Below are 15186 nucleotides of genomic sequence, written 5' to 3' on the forward strand. Positions count from 1 at the left end.
ATCCTTCACACTGATATGATGGGACATCCTCCACACTGATACGATGGGACATCCTCCACACTGATATGATGGGACATCCTCCACACTGATATGATGGAGGGACATCCTCCACACTGATATGATGGGACATCCTCCACACTGATACGATGGGACATCCTCCACACTGATACGATGGGACATCCTCCACACTGATATGATGGAGGGACATCCTCCACACTGATATGATGGGACATCCTCCACACTGATACGATGGGACATCCTCCACACTGATACGATGGGACATCCTCCACACTGATATGATGGGACATCCTCCACACTGATATGATGGGACATCCTCCACACTGATACGATGGGACATCCTCCACACTGATATGATGGAGGGACATCCTCCACACTGATATGATGGGACATCCTCCACACTGATATGATGGGACATCCTCTACACTGATATGATGGGACATCCTCCACACTGATACGATGGGACATCCTCCACACTGATACGATGGGACACGATGGGACATCCTCCACACTGATACGATGGGACATCCTCCACACTGATACGATGGGACATCCTCCACAACTGATATCCTCCACACTGATACGATGGACATCCTTCACACTGATATGATGGGACATCCTCCACACTGATATGATGGGACATCCTCCACACTGATATGATGGGACATCCTCCACACTGATACGATGGGACATCCTCCACACTGATACGATGGGACATCCTTCACACTGATATGATGGGACATCCTCCACACTGATATGATGGGACATCCTCCACACTGATATGATGGGACATCCTCCACACTGATATGATGGAGGGACATCCTCCACACTGATATGATGGGACATCCTCCACACTGATACGATGGGACATCCTCCACACTGATACGATGGAGGGAAATCCTTCACACTGATATGATGGGACATCCTCCACACTGATACGATGGGACATCCTCCACACTGATATGATGGGACATCCTCCACACTGATATGATGGAGGGACATCCTCCACACTGATATGATGGGACATCCTCCACACTGATATGATGGGACATCCTCCACACTGATACGATGGGACATCCTCCACACTGATATGATGGGACATCCTCCACACTGATACGATGGGACATCCTCCACACTGATACGATGGAGGGACATCCTCCACACTGATATGATGGGACATCCTCCACACTGATATGATGGGACATCCTCCACACTGATACGATGGGACATCCTCCACACTGATACGATGGGACATCCTCCACACTGATATGATGGGACATCCTCCACACTGATACGATGGGACATCCTCCACACTGATACGATGGGACATCCTCCACACTGATATGATGGGACATCCTCCACACTGATTTGGTGGCGGGACAGGAAAGGAAACTCATAGTGGGAATCCATTGAAATCCATTGATTGGGTAGGACGTGTCGCACTCACATGGAATAAATGAATGCCCAAAGATCCAGGTGAAGGGTATCTGCATATCACATGGAGCGATCGTCTCACCCGATCCTCCTTGCTGCTCACCAGCGATACTTCACTACCGGTGGGGGATGTAAGGTGGATGCCTCATTCCGGAACACCCGGCCCCGACACGTGTTTCGTCACCTGACTTTATCAAAGGACATACATAGTGTCCTATAGGAGCCACCTATTGAGCAGCCAAGGGACTTGTGCAGACTGGTAATCTGTTCTGGTTGCTCCGGACGACGGCACGCAGGAGGACAGTAACAGCAGGCACGTCCCTGACAGTAGGGGGTCCATATTGAGCAGAGTCTTTTATAGAGGCCACCTGTGGAGCAACGGAAGACTTTTGGAACTTCAGGAGCTTTTCTGGTTGCTCCGGACAACGGCAATGGCGACAGTAATGCACATTTTCCTGGCATTAGCAGATGAATAATGAGCACGGTCTCTTGTAGGAGCCGCCTGTGGAGAAGCGGTGAGACTTTTGGATAACTCCCAGCATGGTTGCTATGGGCAACAACAATAGCGACAGTCCTTTAAATCACAGCAGCAATCCCACTCCCGGCAGTACAGCACACTCCACTTTTCCCGCCAAGCTCCTTGACGCTTCCACTGCTGCAGACACTTTCCATGACTCATTGCCAGGGGCAACGGCCATGCAGGTTACCATAGGGACATCCTGGAATTACGAGCCCTCACAGGTACCACTACCCCCTTAAGAGTTGCTGAAGTTTTGGGTCCCCCTATAATCCTGCACAGCCAGGCAACACGCATTTTCCATTCAGACTTGCATCCAGGAGACAGTAACCAGTCCATGAGCTTTGTTTTGGGGGGTTTTATTAGGGGATTGTAACTTGGATGGGGTGAGGGGTGTATAGGATGCCCAAGGAATGGCAATGGAGGACAACGTCCTGAACTCTGTACAATTCTCTACAGCAAAAACTCTCTTCTTGGAGAGCTAACCAGCGTCTCCTGGTGTGACCCCCCAGACCCCACATACTCCTTTATCCAGTTGGACTGGGTGAATCCCTGGCAGGGGATCCAGTACCTGTCACTTTAAAGGTTAGAAAATCCCAGACAGAAAGCTAATCCGGTTGTCCATCAGAGTGCTCCTTCCCCTTACTGGCCCAGGGGGTGCAGGTCTACTCACTCAGTCCTTCTCATATTAGCAGATGAGTCAGTGGTCCTGGCTCTGGGGGCCGATGAAGTCCCAAGGTTTCCTCCCTCCAAGTTTCCCTACCTAGAGGTGCTCTCCTTCCCATCTGGGCCTCCTCCAAGGTTCCTGCTCTCCAGCCTCACTCCTCCATCTTCCACCTGAACTCTCCCTGTTACTGAGCAGGCTCAAACACTCTTAGGCTGTCCTGGCCCCTTGCCAAGCCTCCTGTTGAGGATTGGCCAGGATCCCTTGAGAGTGCAGACCAGCCACCCCTTACCTCTGCCCACTGCTTCTAGAACTTTCTCCAAAGTTCTTGTGCAGGGGGAAGTCTCAGAGAGCTGGTCTGCAGAGCCTCTCAGCCCTGACCTGAATTTGACTCTCTGACTATTACTCTCTGGGCTGCTACTCAGCCTCTGTCTAACAATGTGAACTCCTGCCCCTCGTAGCTACCTAGGAGGGTGCTGCATAAGATTTTTATCATATGATAGACCCCATTAATAGGCATTGTGCAGTCTTTTAGAAGTCTCATCTCATGTGTGTTCTTCACAGGTAGCTGCCAGCTCCTCGAACAGAAATGATGACCTCGATTTTACAAAAATCCCCCAGCTTGATGATTTCGACCGTGAAATTATTATCCAACTTGAGAAAGAAGACACCGTCCAAAATGCTGCCGATTCCTTGTACAATAAGTTAACACACGGAAACCGTCCAAAAACTCTTCTAGAATGGGATGAGCAATCTGGAGGGTTCAAAGTAGTGAAACCCAAAGGAACCAACACTATTGAGATAACTGAGAACACTAAATTTACTGTGGTGGGACATGGAAGAGAAAGTGGAGGACAGCTGTCTGTGGGTTGGAAAACGGCCAAACAGCTGGCAGAAGTCCTCATTAAACTTCAGGGACCAGCATCTCCTCTACACTGGTCCTCAAAACAAGGCAGCATTGAGGAAATAAGTGTTGTTTCCTGTATGGTGGGAGCTGGGGATAAAGGGGAAGGCTTTGTAAAAGAAATCTTGATAGGGCTGAAAGACAAACAAATCCTTGTTGGTTCGGTTTCAGTTCGTACAGTTGAGGTCATTGTAGGAAAGGATGGAAGAAAAGTGACCATTGACCCAGATGATCCAGAGTTGGAGAGCAGATACAACCCAGCACACAAGCGCAAATTCTACCTCGACAAAGACAACAATCTGAGAGAAGTGAGCGATACAACAGGAAGAAGCCCGGAGTGGCAGAAGAATGTGAACCTTGATGTGGAGTATGACCCGCTTGCTCCAAGAAAATTTCCAAATGATCCTCTGTATTATACCGAGGAAAATAGGATATATCATATTCCAGATAAGAACATCGGCCAGTTTATCAAAGACACCATAACAGATCGTTTTACAAACACTGATACTCAATCTCTGAATACAGAACTTCTAACAGTGCATACGGTGTCTGCGATTGAAGAAAATTTTAGGGTTCAAACCATAAACAGCCTGGATGATTTGTTAAAAAATATAAAGGATCTCGTAGAAACGTCAACTTCCAGAAGAAGAGAACTGCTACTAGAAAATGGAGATGCGTTACGGATATATGGCATAGAAGTGGACAACAATATTATTCTCAAAGACAAATGGCTTGAACTAACAGAAAGACAAAAAAAAAACCAGAATATTCGGGAAATTTTTAACAGAATAGAAAGTGAAATGATTGGGCAGAAAAAGTATTTCCGTTTTAAAAGTTACATCTATAGTATAAATTTAAATGACTTTTATGTGAACCTGTATGGGACAACAAACCAAAATGACTTAGCAGAAGTCATAGAACATATTAACGATGGTCATGTCACCTATGAAGATATGAAAAAAATGTTACACACAGAAAGTTTTGTGAACATGGCGAAACAATATATCAGTGGCCAAGAGAGTGAAATTGGGAGGACTAACCTCTATGATGGAATGGCTGTTCTGGCCACCCATGTATCCGAGGCGGTCAGAAACCCGGATATGTTTATCACTAATCGCCAACTCTGGGATCTTCACCCAACATGGGACCAGTTTGTTAAGCACAACCCGATGCTAACAGGGAAGACTTGGTCAGGAAACCACGCTGCTATAGGACTAGACTATGAGACATTGGGTGAATATAAACGTGGGAAGAAAACAGTGAACATGGAAAAGCAAGTTAGAGAGCAAACTCTGTCTGTGATGAAAGAATGGACAACTACGAAAAATGGACAATACTCTAAGAGCAATCCCGATAATAACAGACGACCAATAGAAATGACATTAGCTGATGTGAAAACAAAAATGTGGGGTGAGATTCAAGAATTAGACAACATAAACGTTGAGAGACAACCAAGGCAACAGCCTTTATCAGAAGATACAAGAAAGGATCTTCTAACCATCGAAAAGCAAGGCAGAGAAGATTCTCTTGAGACAGAGTTCCGCTTGAAGATGATGGAAGACGGGAAACTATTCGTGGATAAACTAACCAACAAAATTCGAGAACAGACACCAGAGGACCTGTCCAGATACCAGAAAATTAAGTCGGTTGAGAGATATGAAGATGGTGTGAAGATAGTTTTGCAGAATAAAGAAAACCCTTCAGAAACCAAGGAGATTTTATTACCTGGCATGGAGGACACTTTCAAATCAGAAGATGTACTCAATTCATATTTTGGGGAAAGCCATTCGGTTTCCAGTAAAATCAACCATGGCTTGGGAATCTATGGGACTTTGATGGGTTTTCAAGCCGTAAACCAGATGTTTGCTGAGGGACGGAAATGGGAAGGAGGCGTCATGTTAGCGCAGGGTGTGCATGGAGTAACCGAACTGGTCGGTCTTAATGCAGCAGTCAATGATTTTGTTGGCAACGTTGCTCAAAAATCAATAGCCAAGATCTCTACAAGTCTAGAGGAATCTGCAGCCGCAGAGTTCACAAGTGGTATGTCTAAACTTAGTAGTGCTGCTAGGGAAGTCCCCGTCCTCTCAGCAGCTTTTACTGTCTTTAATATATATGAGGATCTGAAGGAAGACAGTCCAATAGGAATAGTGGATGCCATGCTTGATGAAACTATATTTATCTCAACCTTGGCTGGTCCGGAAATGCTTCCAGTAACCGTAGCTTTAACTATAATACGTCTCGCTATTGATCCGCTCTACAATGAGATTAGGCACGAGCTTAATGCTTTACCTCCAGATGCCAGTGGATGGGACAAATTTGTGGCTGTTATCAAAGGGGTTGGTCTAGCCATAAGAGACGTAGCCAACGGTTTTCTGGACGTACTGAAACAAGTAAATGTATTTGGATGGATTGCTAACGTTCACAGCTTAGAAGAGGAGAATAGGAAGAGCATGGACACTGTGCACAAGCTGCAAAATGCTGAAAACTACTTCAAGATCTTTGATGAAAAGGATGGGGGTGTATGCCACAAAAGGATAGACTTTACCCAAGGGGAAGAGTCAGCCTATGGTGGAAACCTAAGAGTTGAGCTCACCGACCACAATTCAGTGATTGTCACCCTGACGGATCCGGTTACTTCAAAAAGAACTGAAAAGGAGATCCCGTTTGAGAATGATTGTGAAACTGATGATCTAGTTTTGGGAATCGGGGAAGCTGTAAAAATTGAAATGCAACAGAAAACTGCAACCGCTTTTTGGCTCATTCCTCTAAAAAAAGAGGAGGTCATTTCCTCTATGACTCTAGATGACAAATCATTATATGGCACCTACATAGGCAATGCCAAACCCAACCGCTTCTTTGCTGTGCAACAAAATGTCATTGAAGGCCTTTCTTACACTCTTGATAAATATCACTACGAGCTTTATGGGAGAGATGGCAATGATATATTCTTTTTAGGGCCACAGATGAGCTTTGTCCATGGTGGGAATGGTCAAGACGTTTACTACATTCCCCTTGATGGAGGAAAAACTGAGATTTGTAATCAAGCAACCGACAAAATGACGGACTTTTTAGTTTTCAACATTACATTTCAGCTAATAAGTGCCAGAAAAATAGACAACGATCTCAAGCTTTTCTACAACAATCTTCATGAAGTATGGATTAAAAAATGGTTTCTTGGAGACGAATACCAACATATGAGCTTTAAGAGTTCAGATGGGATTTTATTTGATGTTGGACAAGTCCAGCTGAGTGGAAACGTTGATTTACAGGCCGTGACTTTGGATTTTTCAAGTCAAGATTCTTCCAGGAACATTGACCTGCAAAGCTCAGATTGGAAGACAGTAGTTACTGTCATCGGGACAGACTTTGGTGAAGTCATAAATGGGAACCAGCTGAATAACGTGATTCAGGGGCGAGGTGGTGTAAATACTATTGCTGGTCGAGAAGGAAAAGACATGTACATTATACAAGAAAAGGGGAGCTGTGATACCATTGATAATTATGCCAATGATGACCAGATGGACATAGTGGAGCTGCCTATAGAGCTTGCCAGTCTAAAAGTGACTTTAGTGCCCCCATATTCTCTGAAGATATGGGACTCCAATGGGAAGGGCTGTGTCATCATCAAGGATTGGAAGAGAGGATGGCAATGGCAGCACATCATATTCAAAACCAAAGATTTTGTAGTGTTTCAGGTTTCCAATACAACGGCAGAGCCAGAAATCATCCTACTGATGATAGACTATAGTGACTCCAAAGAAGGAGTAAATATGAACCTAAATTCCTTTCCAGGAAATGAGCATATAATGACTGTGATTGGCTCCTTATACTTTGATTTCATTCAAGGAAACAGTAGAGCAAACTTCATTCAGAAAGGACAAGGTGGAGGCCATTTAATTGGAGGAGAGGGCAGTGATACGTATATCATTGGGTGTGGCCCAGATCCCATCTACATTGATAATTATGCAGAGGATGGGCAGATGGATGTTCTTTATATTAAGGAGAAATACAGCAAACTGAGATTCCAAACCCCCCAACATTATGTACAAAGGTGTACCTTAAGAATTGCATCTTCTAGTCTTGAGATTAGTAGTGAAAATTGTAAAATTCTGTTAGAGAATTGGTTCGTATCAGAACGATCCAGACATTTACAGATGCGGACAGAGGATGGAGTAGTCTTCAGCATTCCCAGTGGAACCCAACCCGTTATATATGCCGTAGATAACTCCAGAGATACATTGCCTATGGACGTTCTAGTCACCAGTTCTGGCATATATGAAGGGGCGACCAAGATAATTGGGCCTCCTAGATACATTGCTATATCTGGGAATGATAAAGACAACTACATTGACCCAGGGACAAATGGAGCATCAATGAGTGGAGACAATGGCAGAGACACCTACCAACTAAGACAAAATTACAAAGGCATTTATGAGATCAACAATTACGCAACTGACCAGAGAGTGGATTATCTTGTTCTTGACGTCAACTTTAAAGACATCCAGTATATAATACAAGACACTACTGTTCCAGCCATTAAGCACATGGTGATAACTGCCCCGTCAGTTGCCAAATGGGAATGTCACCTTCTTCACTTTGGCATAAGTGAAAATTACAGACATTTGATAGTGCAGACCAATGATGTGTGGTTCACCTTTTCAGAGGAGAAATTTGAGATTCAGCCTTTATTTACAGACTACAGGCTTCTCAATGAAGAGTTGCATCTCAATCTCTCAGCAGGAATTCTTCATTCCTTGACAACGGTGTACGGATCTCTCCAGGAAAGAAACTTCATTGATGGCAATGCTTTGAATAACACAATTCTAGGGGGTAAAAATACAGATGTACTCTATGGTGAAGATGGGAGTGATGTCCTTCAAGGGTCGGGGGGGAAAGACTACCTTTCAGGTGGACCTGGAGATGACCAGATCCATGGTGGTGAAGGAGATGACCTCATCCTGGGTGAAGCAGGGAATGACCTTTTCTATCCAGGTCCAGGAGCTGATACAGTGTATGGAGGAACGGGATCAGATACCTTATTGTTCTTAGGGAACATCAGCAGTGAATCCGGTGTGTTTGTCAGTTTGCATCTTGGGTTGGGCTCAGGTGCAGACGCTGAAGGAGACCTCTACTTTGGCATGGAGAATATACTGGGCTCCAGCTATAATGACATTCTTATAGGAGACAATGACAACAATTACCTCTATGGTGCAGGAGGCAACGATCTTCTCCAACCAATGCGAGGATACGACGTTCTTCACGGAGGAGAAGGAAAAGATGTGTATAACCTCATAGGTGCCACCGGCACAAAAATGATAAATAACTTTGCCATGGATGGAAAAGACGACCTGATCTACATTGATAATTCTGACACTTTAGAAATCAGGCAGTTGAAATCCAATGATGACCACGAGTTATCCTTTTATTACGGCACAGAACCTGAGGCCAGGCTTAGAGTCGTATTCAAAAACTGGTACGTCTCAGAAAAAAACAGACATCTTCGTTTGTACAAGCACGGAGGTGGGGAAGTCGTTCTTCCCTGGGCATCTGGGTAAGATTCACAGCACAGGGTTTAGAACAGGATCATGATAATGTCCAATCACATTATGTAAGGAAGAAATCCAGAGAATGAATAAACTTGTAAGAATAATACAGAATAAAGCTCTTCCAATCATGACGCACATCTGTCACATTTTGTACGTTTTTGTGTAGCCCTTCTGCCTGCAGGGCTTCCATTCCAGTGGTCTCGCTTTATTTAAGGCCTCGTGCACACTTGAGCTCCTAAATGCCTGTTTTACAGATGATTGACCTTTTTTATGACTTTAAATGCCCCTCCACATTATCCTATGTCTCCATGTGTGAGGTAGGTGGGTGGTGCTTCCTCCATGCTTCTCTTCCTCGTTGTACACCAAGAATAGGAGGCCTACCCCAGGGTGGGTTCCTCTGAGTTATGCTGGGCACCTGTTCTGGGGTCACTCTCCTGCACATGGGGTACTTTTACTTGAGCTGTATCCATCAATGCATGGGGCGAGGTGAAGTCTGCTTTCACCTGAGCCTTAAGGTGGACCTCTAACATTAGAGAAGGCCATACACCATGTACACTGGAACAGTAAACTGAACCCTCTCTCTCCCCGTGTCAATGTACGTTTTCACTGGCACTCTTGCATTTAGGAGGGACAAGTTGAGCCTATGCCCACTCCACCTGCCCAACATATCTCCTCTACCTTACTCCTGGTAACAGAATGGAGTCACACCAAGCACCTAGCACTGACTCCATGTGGGCTCTACAATAGCTCTTCCTCTTTGGTACCTAGTGCACAGGCCGGGGACCTCTGCAGTGCTGATCTGCCCCTGTTGCTATGGGAGACAGACTGCCAGGGGAGGTAATTCCGGCAACAACACCCTTGCTGTAAGAGGATGTTCCACCTGTCACAGGAACATGCTTCAGGACAGGCAGCTTGCTAGACCTCCGTTACCCTTGGTAACCACTTGTTGTTGTTTGCACCAGGTTGACTTTAGTAGTGCCATCTTCATACCCCAATGTGCCTCACTGGCCCCAGCTGTAGACTATGTGTGCTGGTTGCTGTCATACACCTCTTTAGAAGAAGAATCTCTGCATATAGTTCCAGAAAGTACAACAAGTCTTTCCCCTCTCTACCCTGACTATAGCTGCGTCTGCCCCAGCATTCCTGCTGAGAATCCATACATGGCAAGTTCATAGTGGTGGTCTCAAAAAAATTGGTGGCCTAAGGGTGGACTGCAGGTCCCAGTAATCCCCCTACATGTGGAAAGCTCCTAGCCACAGGTCCCCCTCAGGGCAGGACAGGTCAAGACAACCAACAGCCAGCGGGAACTTGGAGAGGGGCCCCTAGAACTCTCTCTGAGTCTGACCCGTGTCCCTTTTATAACAACACAGGACCGCTGGGTCGAGCCGAGAAAGCCCACAAAGAAAATCCCGGGAACTGTGGCATAAGGCATTAACCCCATCCCTCCCAGTCGGGGAAGAAACTCACTAAGTTCTAGCAGGCAGTCTGCCTACACAGGTCCATAGGTGTTTAGAGGCAGAAAAAAACATCACTTGTGCATTCAGGAGGGGGGCGTTTTGACTGAAAACATGCTTGACCCACCTAAACACGTATAAACACACCTAAGTGCTAGGCATGTTTTTTATTTCAATGTCCCAAATAAATTAATATTCTGGCCAAATGAAAGCCCAAGCACTTGACGCACGTCTTTGAAGCTTCTTTTCTCCTGTCAGGAGCCCCAGTGTGCATGAGGCCTTTAGAACATACAAGGTGTCCAGAGGCTGCAATCAGTATTGGGACCACAAGCTGGACACATGGCTGACATCTGCCTGAATGATTGCAGTCTAGACTCCACACTACCTACCCAATGTCTAAATCAGCCTTTCTCAACCTTTTCAACACAGAGGAACCCTTGATGTAACTTTCCGGTCTCAGGGAACCTCTACTAAAAATGGCTTTATCTACAATTCATGATACATTCGTGTGATGGTCAGTAGGATGAATGCGCCTTACACTTCTGGTCATTGGGAAGAATTATCCCCTTACAGATTACTAAAAAGATTAATGGTGTCAGTGGGAACTTACCTGAGAGGCAAAAATTGCTCATTGCTCAAGGAACCAACCTCTGGAGGAACCCAAGGGTTCCACGGAACCCTGGGTGAGAAACCCTGGTCTAAATTATGGGACAGAATTAAAGGGTAAGTGCCCCCCCCTCCCAGCACCTTCAGTATATCTCATACTTACAATACTGCTGTACGGAGATATTTATTGGACCACCAAACCTTTCATTCTCTGCCTATACATACCTATTATGGCCTCCATTCACTTTTACGGGAGGCCAGGCCATAACCAGAAAACCTCATAAATTCCAGCTAAAATCTGGTCAGTCTCAGGCAAGGCCGGACAGTAGAGTGGAGGTGTCAGTAAGTATAATATAAGGTGGTTGGGGGAGACATTCTGGGGGGAAGCAGAGGAGCAGAGTTGTCACCCTGGAGCAGAAAGTGTTCAAAGTGAAGGACAAGTTTCTGGTGTGGAGAGAAGTTGCCACCATCTGTATAATCCTTATTAGTCTGCAAAAAAAAACTTCTGTTGGGACTTTGAAGGCAACAAAATAGTATAAAATATCTTCGCTTTATTATGAAGATATATAAAACTGACTAGAGGGAACAATAAAACCATGGTGGGTACAAACTCCCAGTCCATATAGACATACATATCCGTGGTCACCCATTCCAGACCAGGTCAGACGTATGTCATGTCACCACTGTCTTTGTAATAATAAAAGTCCAATCACTGGGTGATCCAACGCGTTTCAAATCTTTTTTATATTCTTCCTCAGGGGTCAGGGAGTACCACAAATATTATACATGTATGACTGTTACAGCCATGAGGTACATGGATACCAGGAGTCCTCTCCTTACATCACAAGGGAAAGTGTTTCTCCAGCCGGCCACATCTTCAGCACACAAAGACCCAACATCTCAATGGCACAGACCAGGCCTCACAGAGGGCACTAAGGGAATGCATTGTATGATCGACATCCATGGAGACATTATAGGAGAGACATCCATGGAGACATTATAGGAGAGACATCCATGGAGACATTATACCAGAGACATCCATGGAGACATTATATCAGAGACATCCATGGAGACATTATACCAGAGACATCCATGGAGACAATATACCAGAGACATCCATGGAGACATTATAGGAGAGACATCCATGGAGACATTATAGGAGAGACATCCATGGAGACATTATAGGAGACATCCATGGAGACATTATAGGAGAGACATCCATGGAGACATTATAGGAGACATCCATGGTAACATTATATCAGAGACTTCCATGGAGACATTATATCAGAGACATCCATGGAGACATTATAGGAGAGACATCCATGGAGACATTATAGGAGACATCCATGGTAACATTATATCAGAGACTTCCATGGAGACATTATATCAGAGACATCCATGGAGACATTATAGGAGACATCCATGGTGACATTATAGGAGACATCCATGGTGACATTATATCAGAGACTTCCATGGAGACATTATATCAGAGACATCCATGGTGACATTATAGGAGAGACATCCATGGAAACACTATAGGAGAGACTTCCATGGAGACATTATATCAGAGACATCCATGGAGACATTATTGGAGAAACATTCATGAAGACATTATATGAGAGACATCCATGGATCATCAGGGAAGTCTCATTGATGGAGGTGGGGAGGGAAGGCTGGTCTGAGTAGTTCAATTCAATGGAAGAGCTACTGGAGCTTAAATTTGTAGAAAAGTTCATGCTTGTTCTGATAAAAAGATATCAGGACACGCAGAACATCACAGTTTGATGTGTAGGGGGGCTGTGTAGCCGCAGGCCGGTTCAGGGTGCCTATGCTGACCCGTGTCCACAGCCAACAATTCCTACAATGGGATTGTGAGCCTCAAACCTGGACCACAGAGCAATGGAAGAAGGTAGCCTGGACTGATGGATCCAAGAATGGTCTGATGGATCCAAGAATGGTCTGAGGAACACAACAACGAGTTCAAGGTGTTGATTTCACCTCCAAATTCTCCAGATCTCAATCCAATCGAGCATCTGTATGAAGTGCTGGAAAAACAAGTCTGATCCATGGAGGCCCCGCCTCCCAACTTACAGGACTCAAAGGATCTGCTGCTGGTGGCTTGGTCCCAGATACCACACTGCGTACCTTCAAAGGTCTAGTGAAGTTCATGCCTGGACAGGTTAGGTTGGGTGGTCGGGAGATTCTGGCTGATTGGATTATGACACACGTGTGTTGAATGGGAAAGAAGACTTCAATGCACAGTAACGAGCCTATAGAGATGCTCCATAATTGCCCCCTGAGGTTTCTATTTCAGTACAGTTGTCCTTGCAGCCACTGCGTCCCCATCGACTTATAGAACAAACAGCCAATCACGGTGTACGGGCCTCAATGGCCAAGTGAATGAAGCCTGAACATGTGAACACGGATCCTGAGATTTCACAGGAGGACTAGATGAAGATCTCACCACAGTGAGGAAATGGTGGAAAAACTCCATAGACAGAACAATTGTTCCCGAGGAATCCCGTCCATAGAATATATCTGATGTATGTGGGCTCTCAGGGCTGGACCATAATAACCAGAACAAGGTAGATAGGTCATCCAGTGCAGGCCTTCTCCAGCATCAGCCAACAGCTACAAACAGCACCATACCATCCAATCACTGTGCACTTCTCATCCCCAGTCCTGGTGGCGGCCTTCACAAGGCAGATGTGATTGGCTGGCTGCACTGAGCACCGGCTGCTGTCAGGAATTGGGACAAAGAGATACACATAAATATGGTTTCTAATATCAACTTACCAGATGACCCTCAATTCACCCCTCACCGACCCTCAATCCACCCTTCAATGACCCTCAATCCACCCTTCAATGACCCTCAATCCACCCTTCAATGACCCTCAATCCACCCTCCAATGACCCTCAATCCACCCCTCAATGACCCTCAATCCACCCTTCAATGACCCTCAATCCACCCTTCAATGACCCTCAATCCACCCTTCAATGACCCTCAATCCACCCCTCAATGACCCTCAATCCACCCTTCAATGACCCTCAATCCACCCTTCAATGACCCTCAATCCACCCCTCAATGACCCTCAATCCACCCCTCAATGACCCTCAATCCACCCTTCAATGACCCTCAATCCACCCTTCAATGACCCTCAATCCACCCTTCAATGACCCTCAATCCACTCTTCAGTGACCCTCAATCCACCCCTCACTGACCCTCAATCCACCCCTCATTGACCCTCGATCCACTCCTCACTGACCCGCAATCCACTCTTCAATGACCCTCAATCCACACCTCACTGACCCTCAATCCACCCCTCACCGACCCTCAATCTTCTCCTCACCGACCCTCATTCCACCCCTCACCGACCCTCGATCCACTCCTCACTTACCCTTAATCCACCCCTCAATAACCCTCAATCCATCCCTCACCGACCCTCAATCCACCCCTCACTGACCCTCAATCCACCCCTCACTGACCCTCAATTCACCCCTCACTGACCCTCAGTCCACCCCTCACTGACCCTCAGTCCACCCCTCAACGACCCTCGATCTATTCCTAACTGACCTCAATCTACTCCTAACTGACCTCAATCTACTCCTAACTGACCCTCAATCTACTCCTAACTGACCCTCAATCCACTCCTCACTGACCCTCAATCCACTCCTCACCGACCCTCAATCTATTCCTAACTGACCCTCAATTCACCCCTCGCCGACCCTCAATCCACCCCTCGCCGACCCTCAATCCACCCCTCGCCAACCCTCAATCCACCCCTCGCCGACCCTCAATTCACCCCTCACCGACCCTCAATCCACCCCTCGCCGACCCTCAATTCACCCCTCGCTGACCCTCAATCCACTCCTCGCTGACGCTCAATCCACCCCTCGCTGACCCTCAACTCACCCCTCGCTGACCCTCAACCCACTCCTCGCTGACCCTCAATCCACTCCTCGCTGACCATCAATCCTCTCCTCACTGCTGTCAAGCTGCCTGCATGCTCCTTGGTCCTGTGAGACCACCCAGGAGCCTTCTC

The 15186-nt window shown here is 46.2% G+C and overlaps 1 protein-coding gene across 1 annotated transcript; it reads left to right on the forward strand.

Moving 5' to 3' along the window:
- Positions 1 to 3197: 3197 nt before the first annotated feature.
- Positions 3198 to 9218, forward strand: LOC149428453 (uncharacterized; the record flags this gene model as incomplete). The annotated part of the gene is made up of 1 exon (XM_089667388.1): positions 3198 to 9218. A coding segment is annotated over one exon (5895 nt), but the record flags the coding sequence as incomplete, so codon positions are not given.
- Positions 9219 to 15186: the final 5968 nt, after the last annotated feature.

Source organism: Staurois parvus, unplaced genomic scaffold, assembly GCF_062004578.1.
Source record: "Staurois parvus isolate SC_StPar_1 unplaced genomic scaffold, SC_StPar_1.0 ptg003234l, whole genome shotgun sequence".
Classification (NCBI taxonomy): Eukaryota; Metazoa; Chordata; class Amphibia; order Anura; family Ranidae; genus Staurois; species Staurois parvus.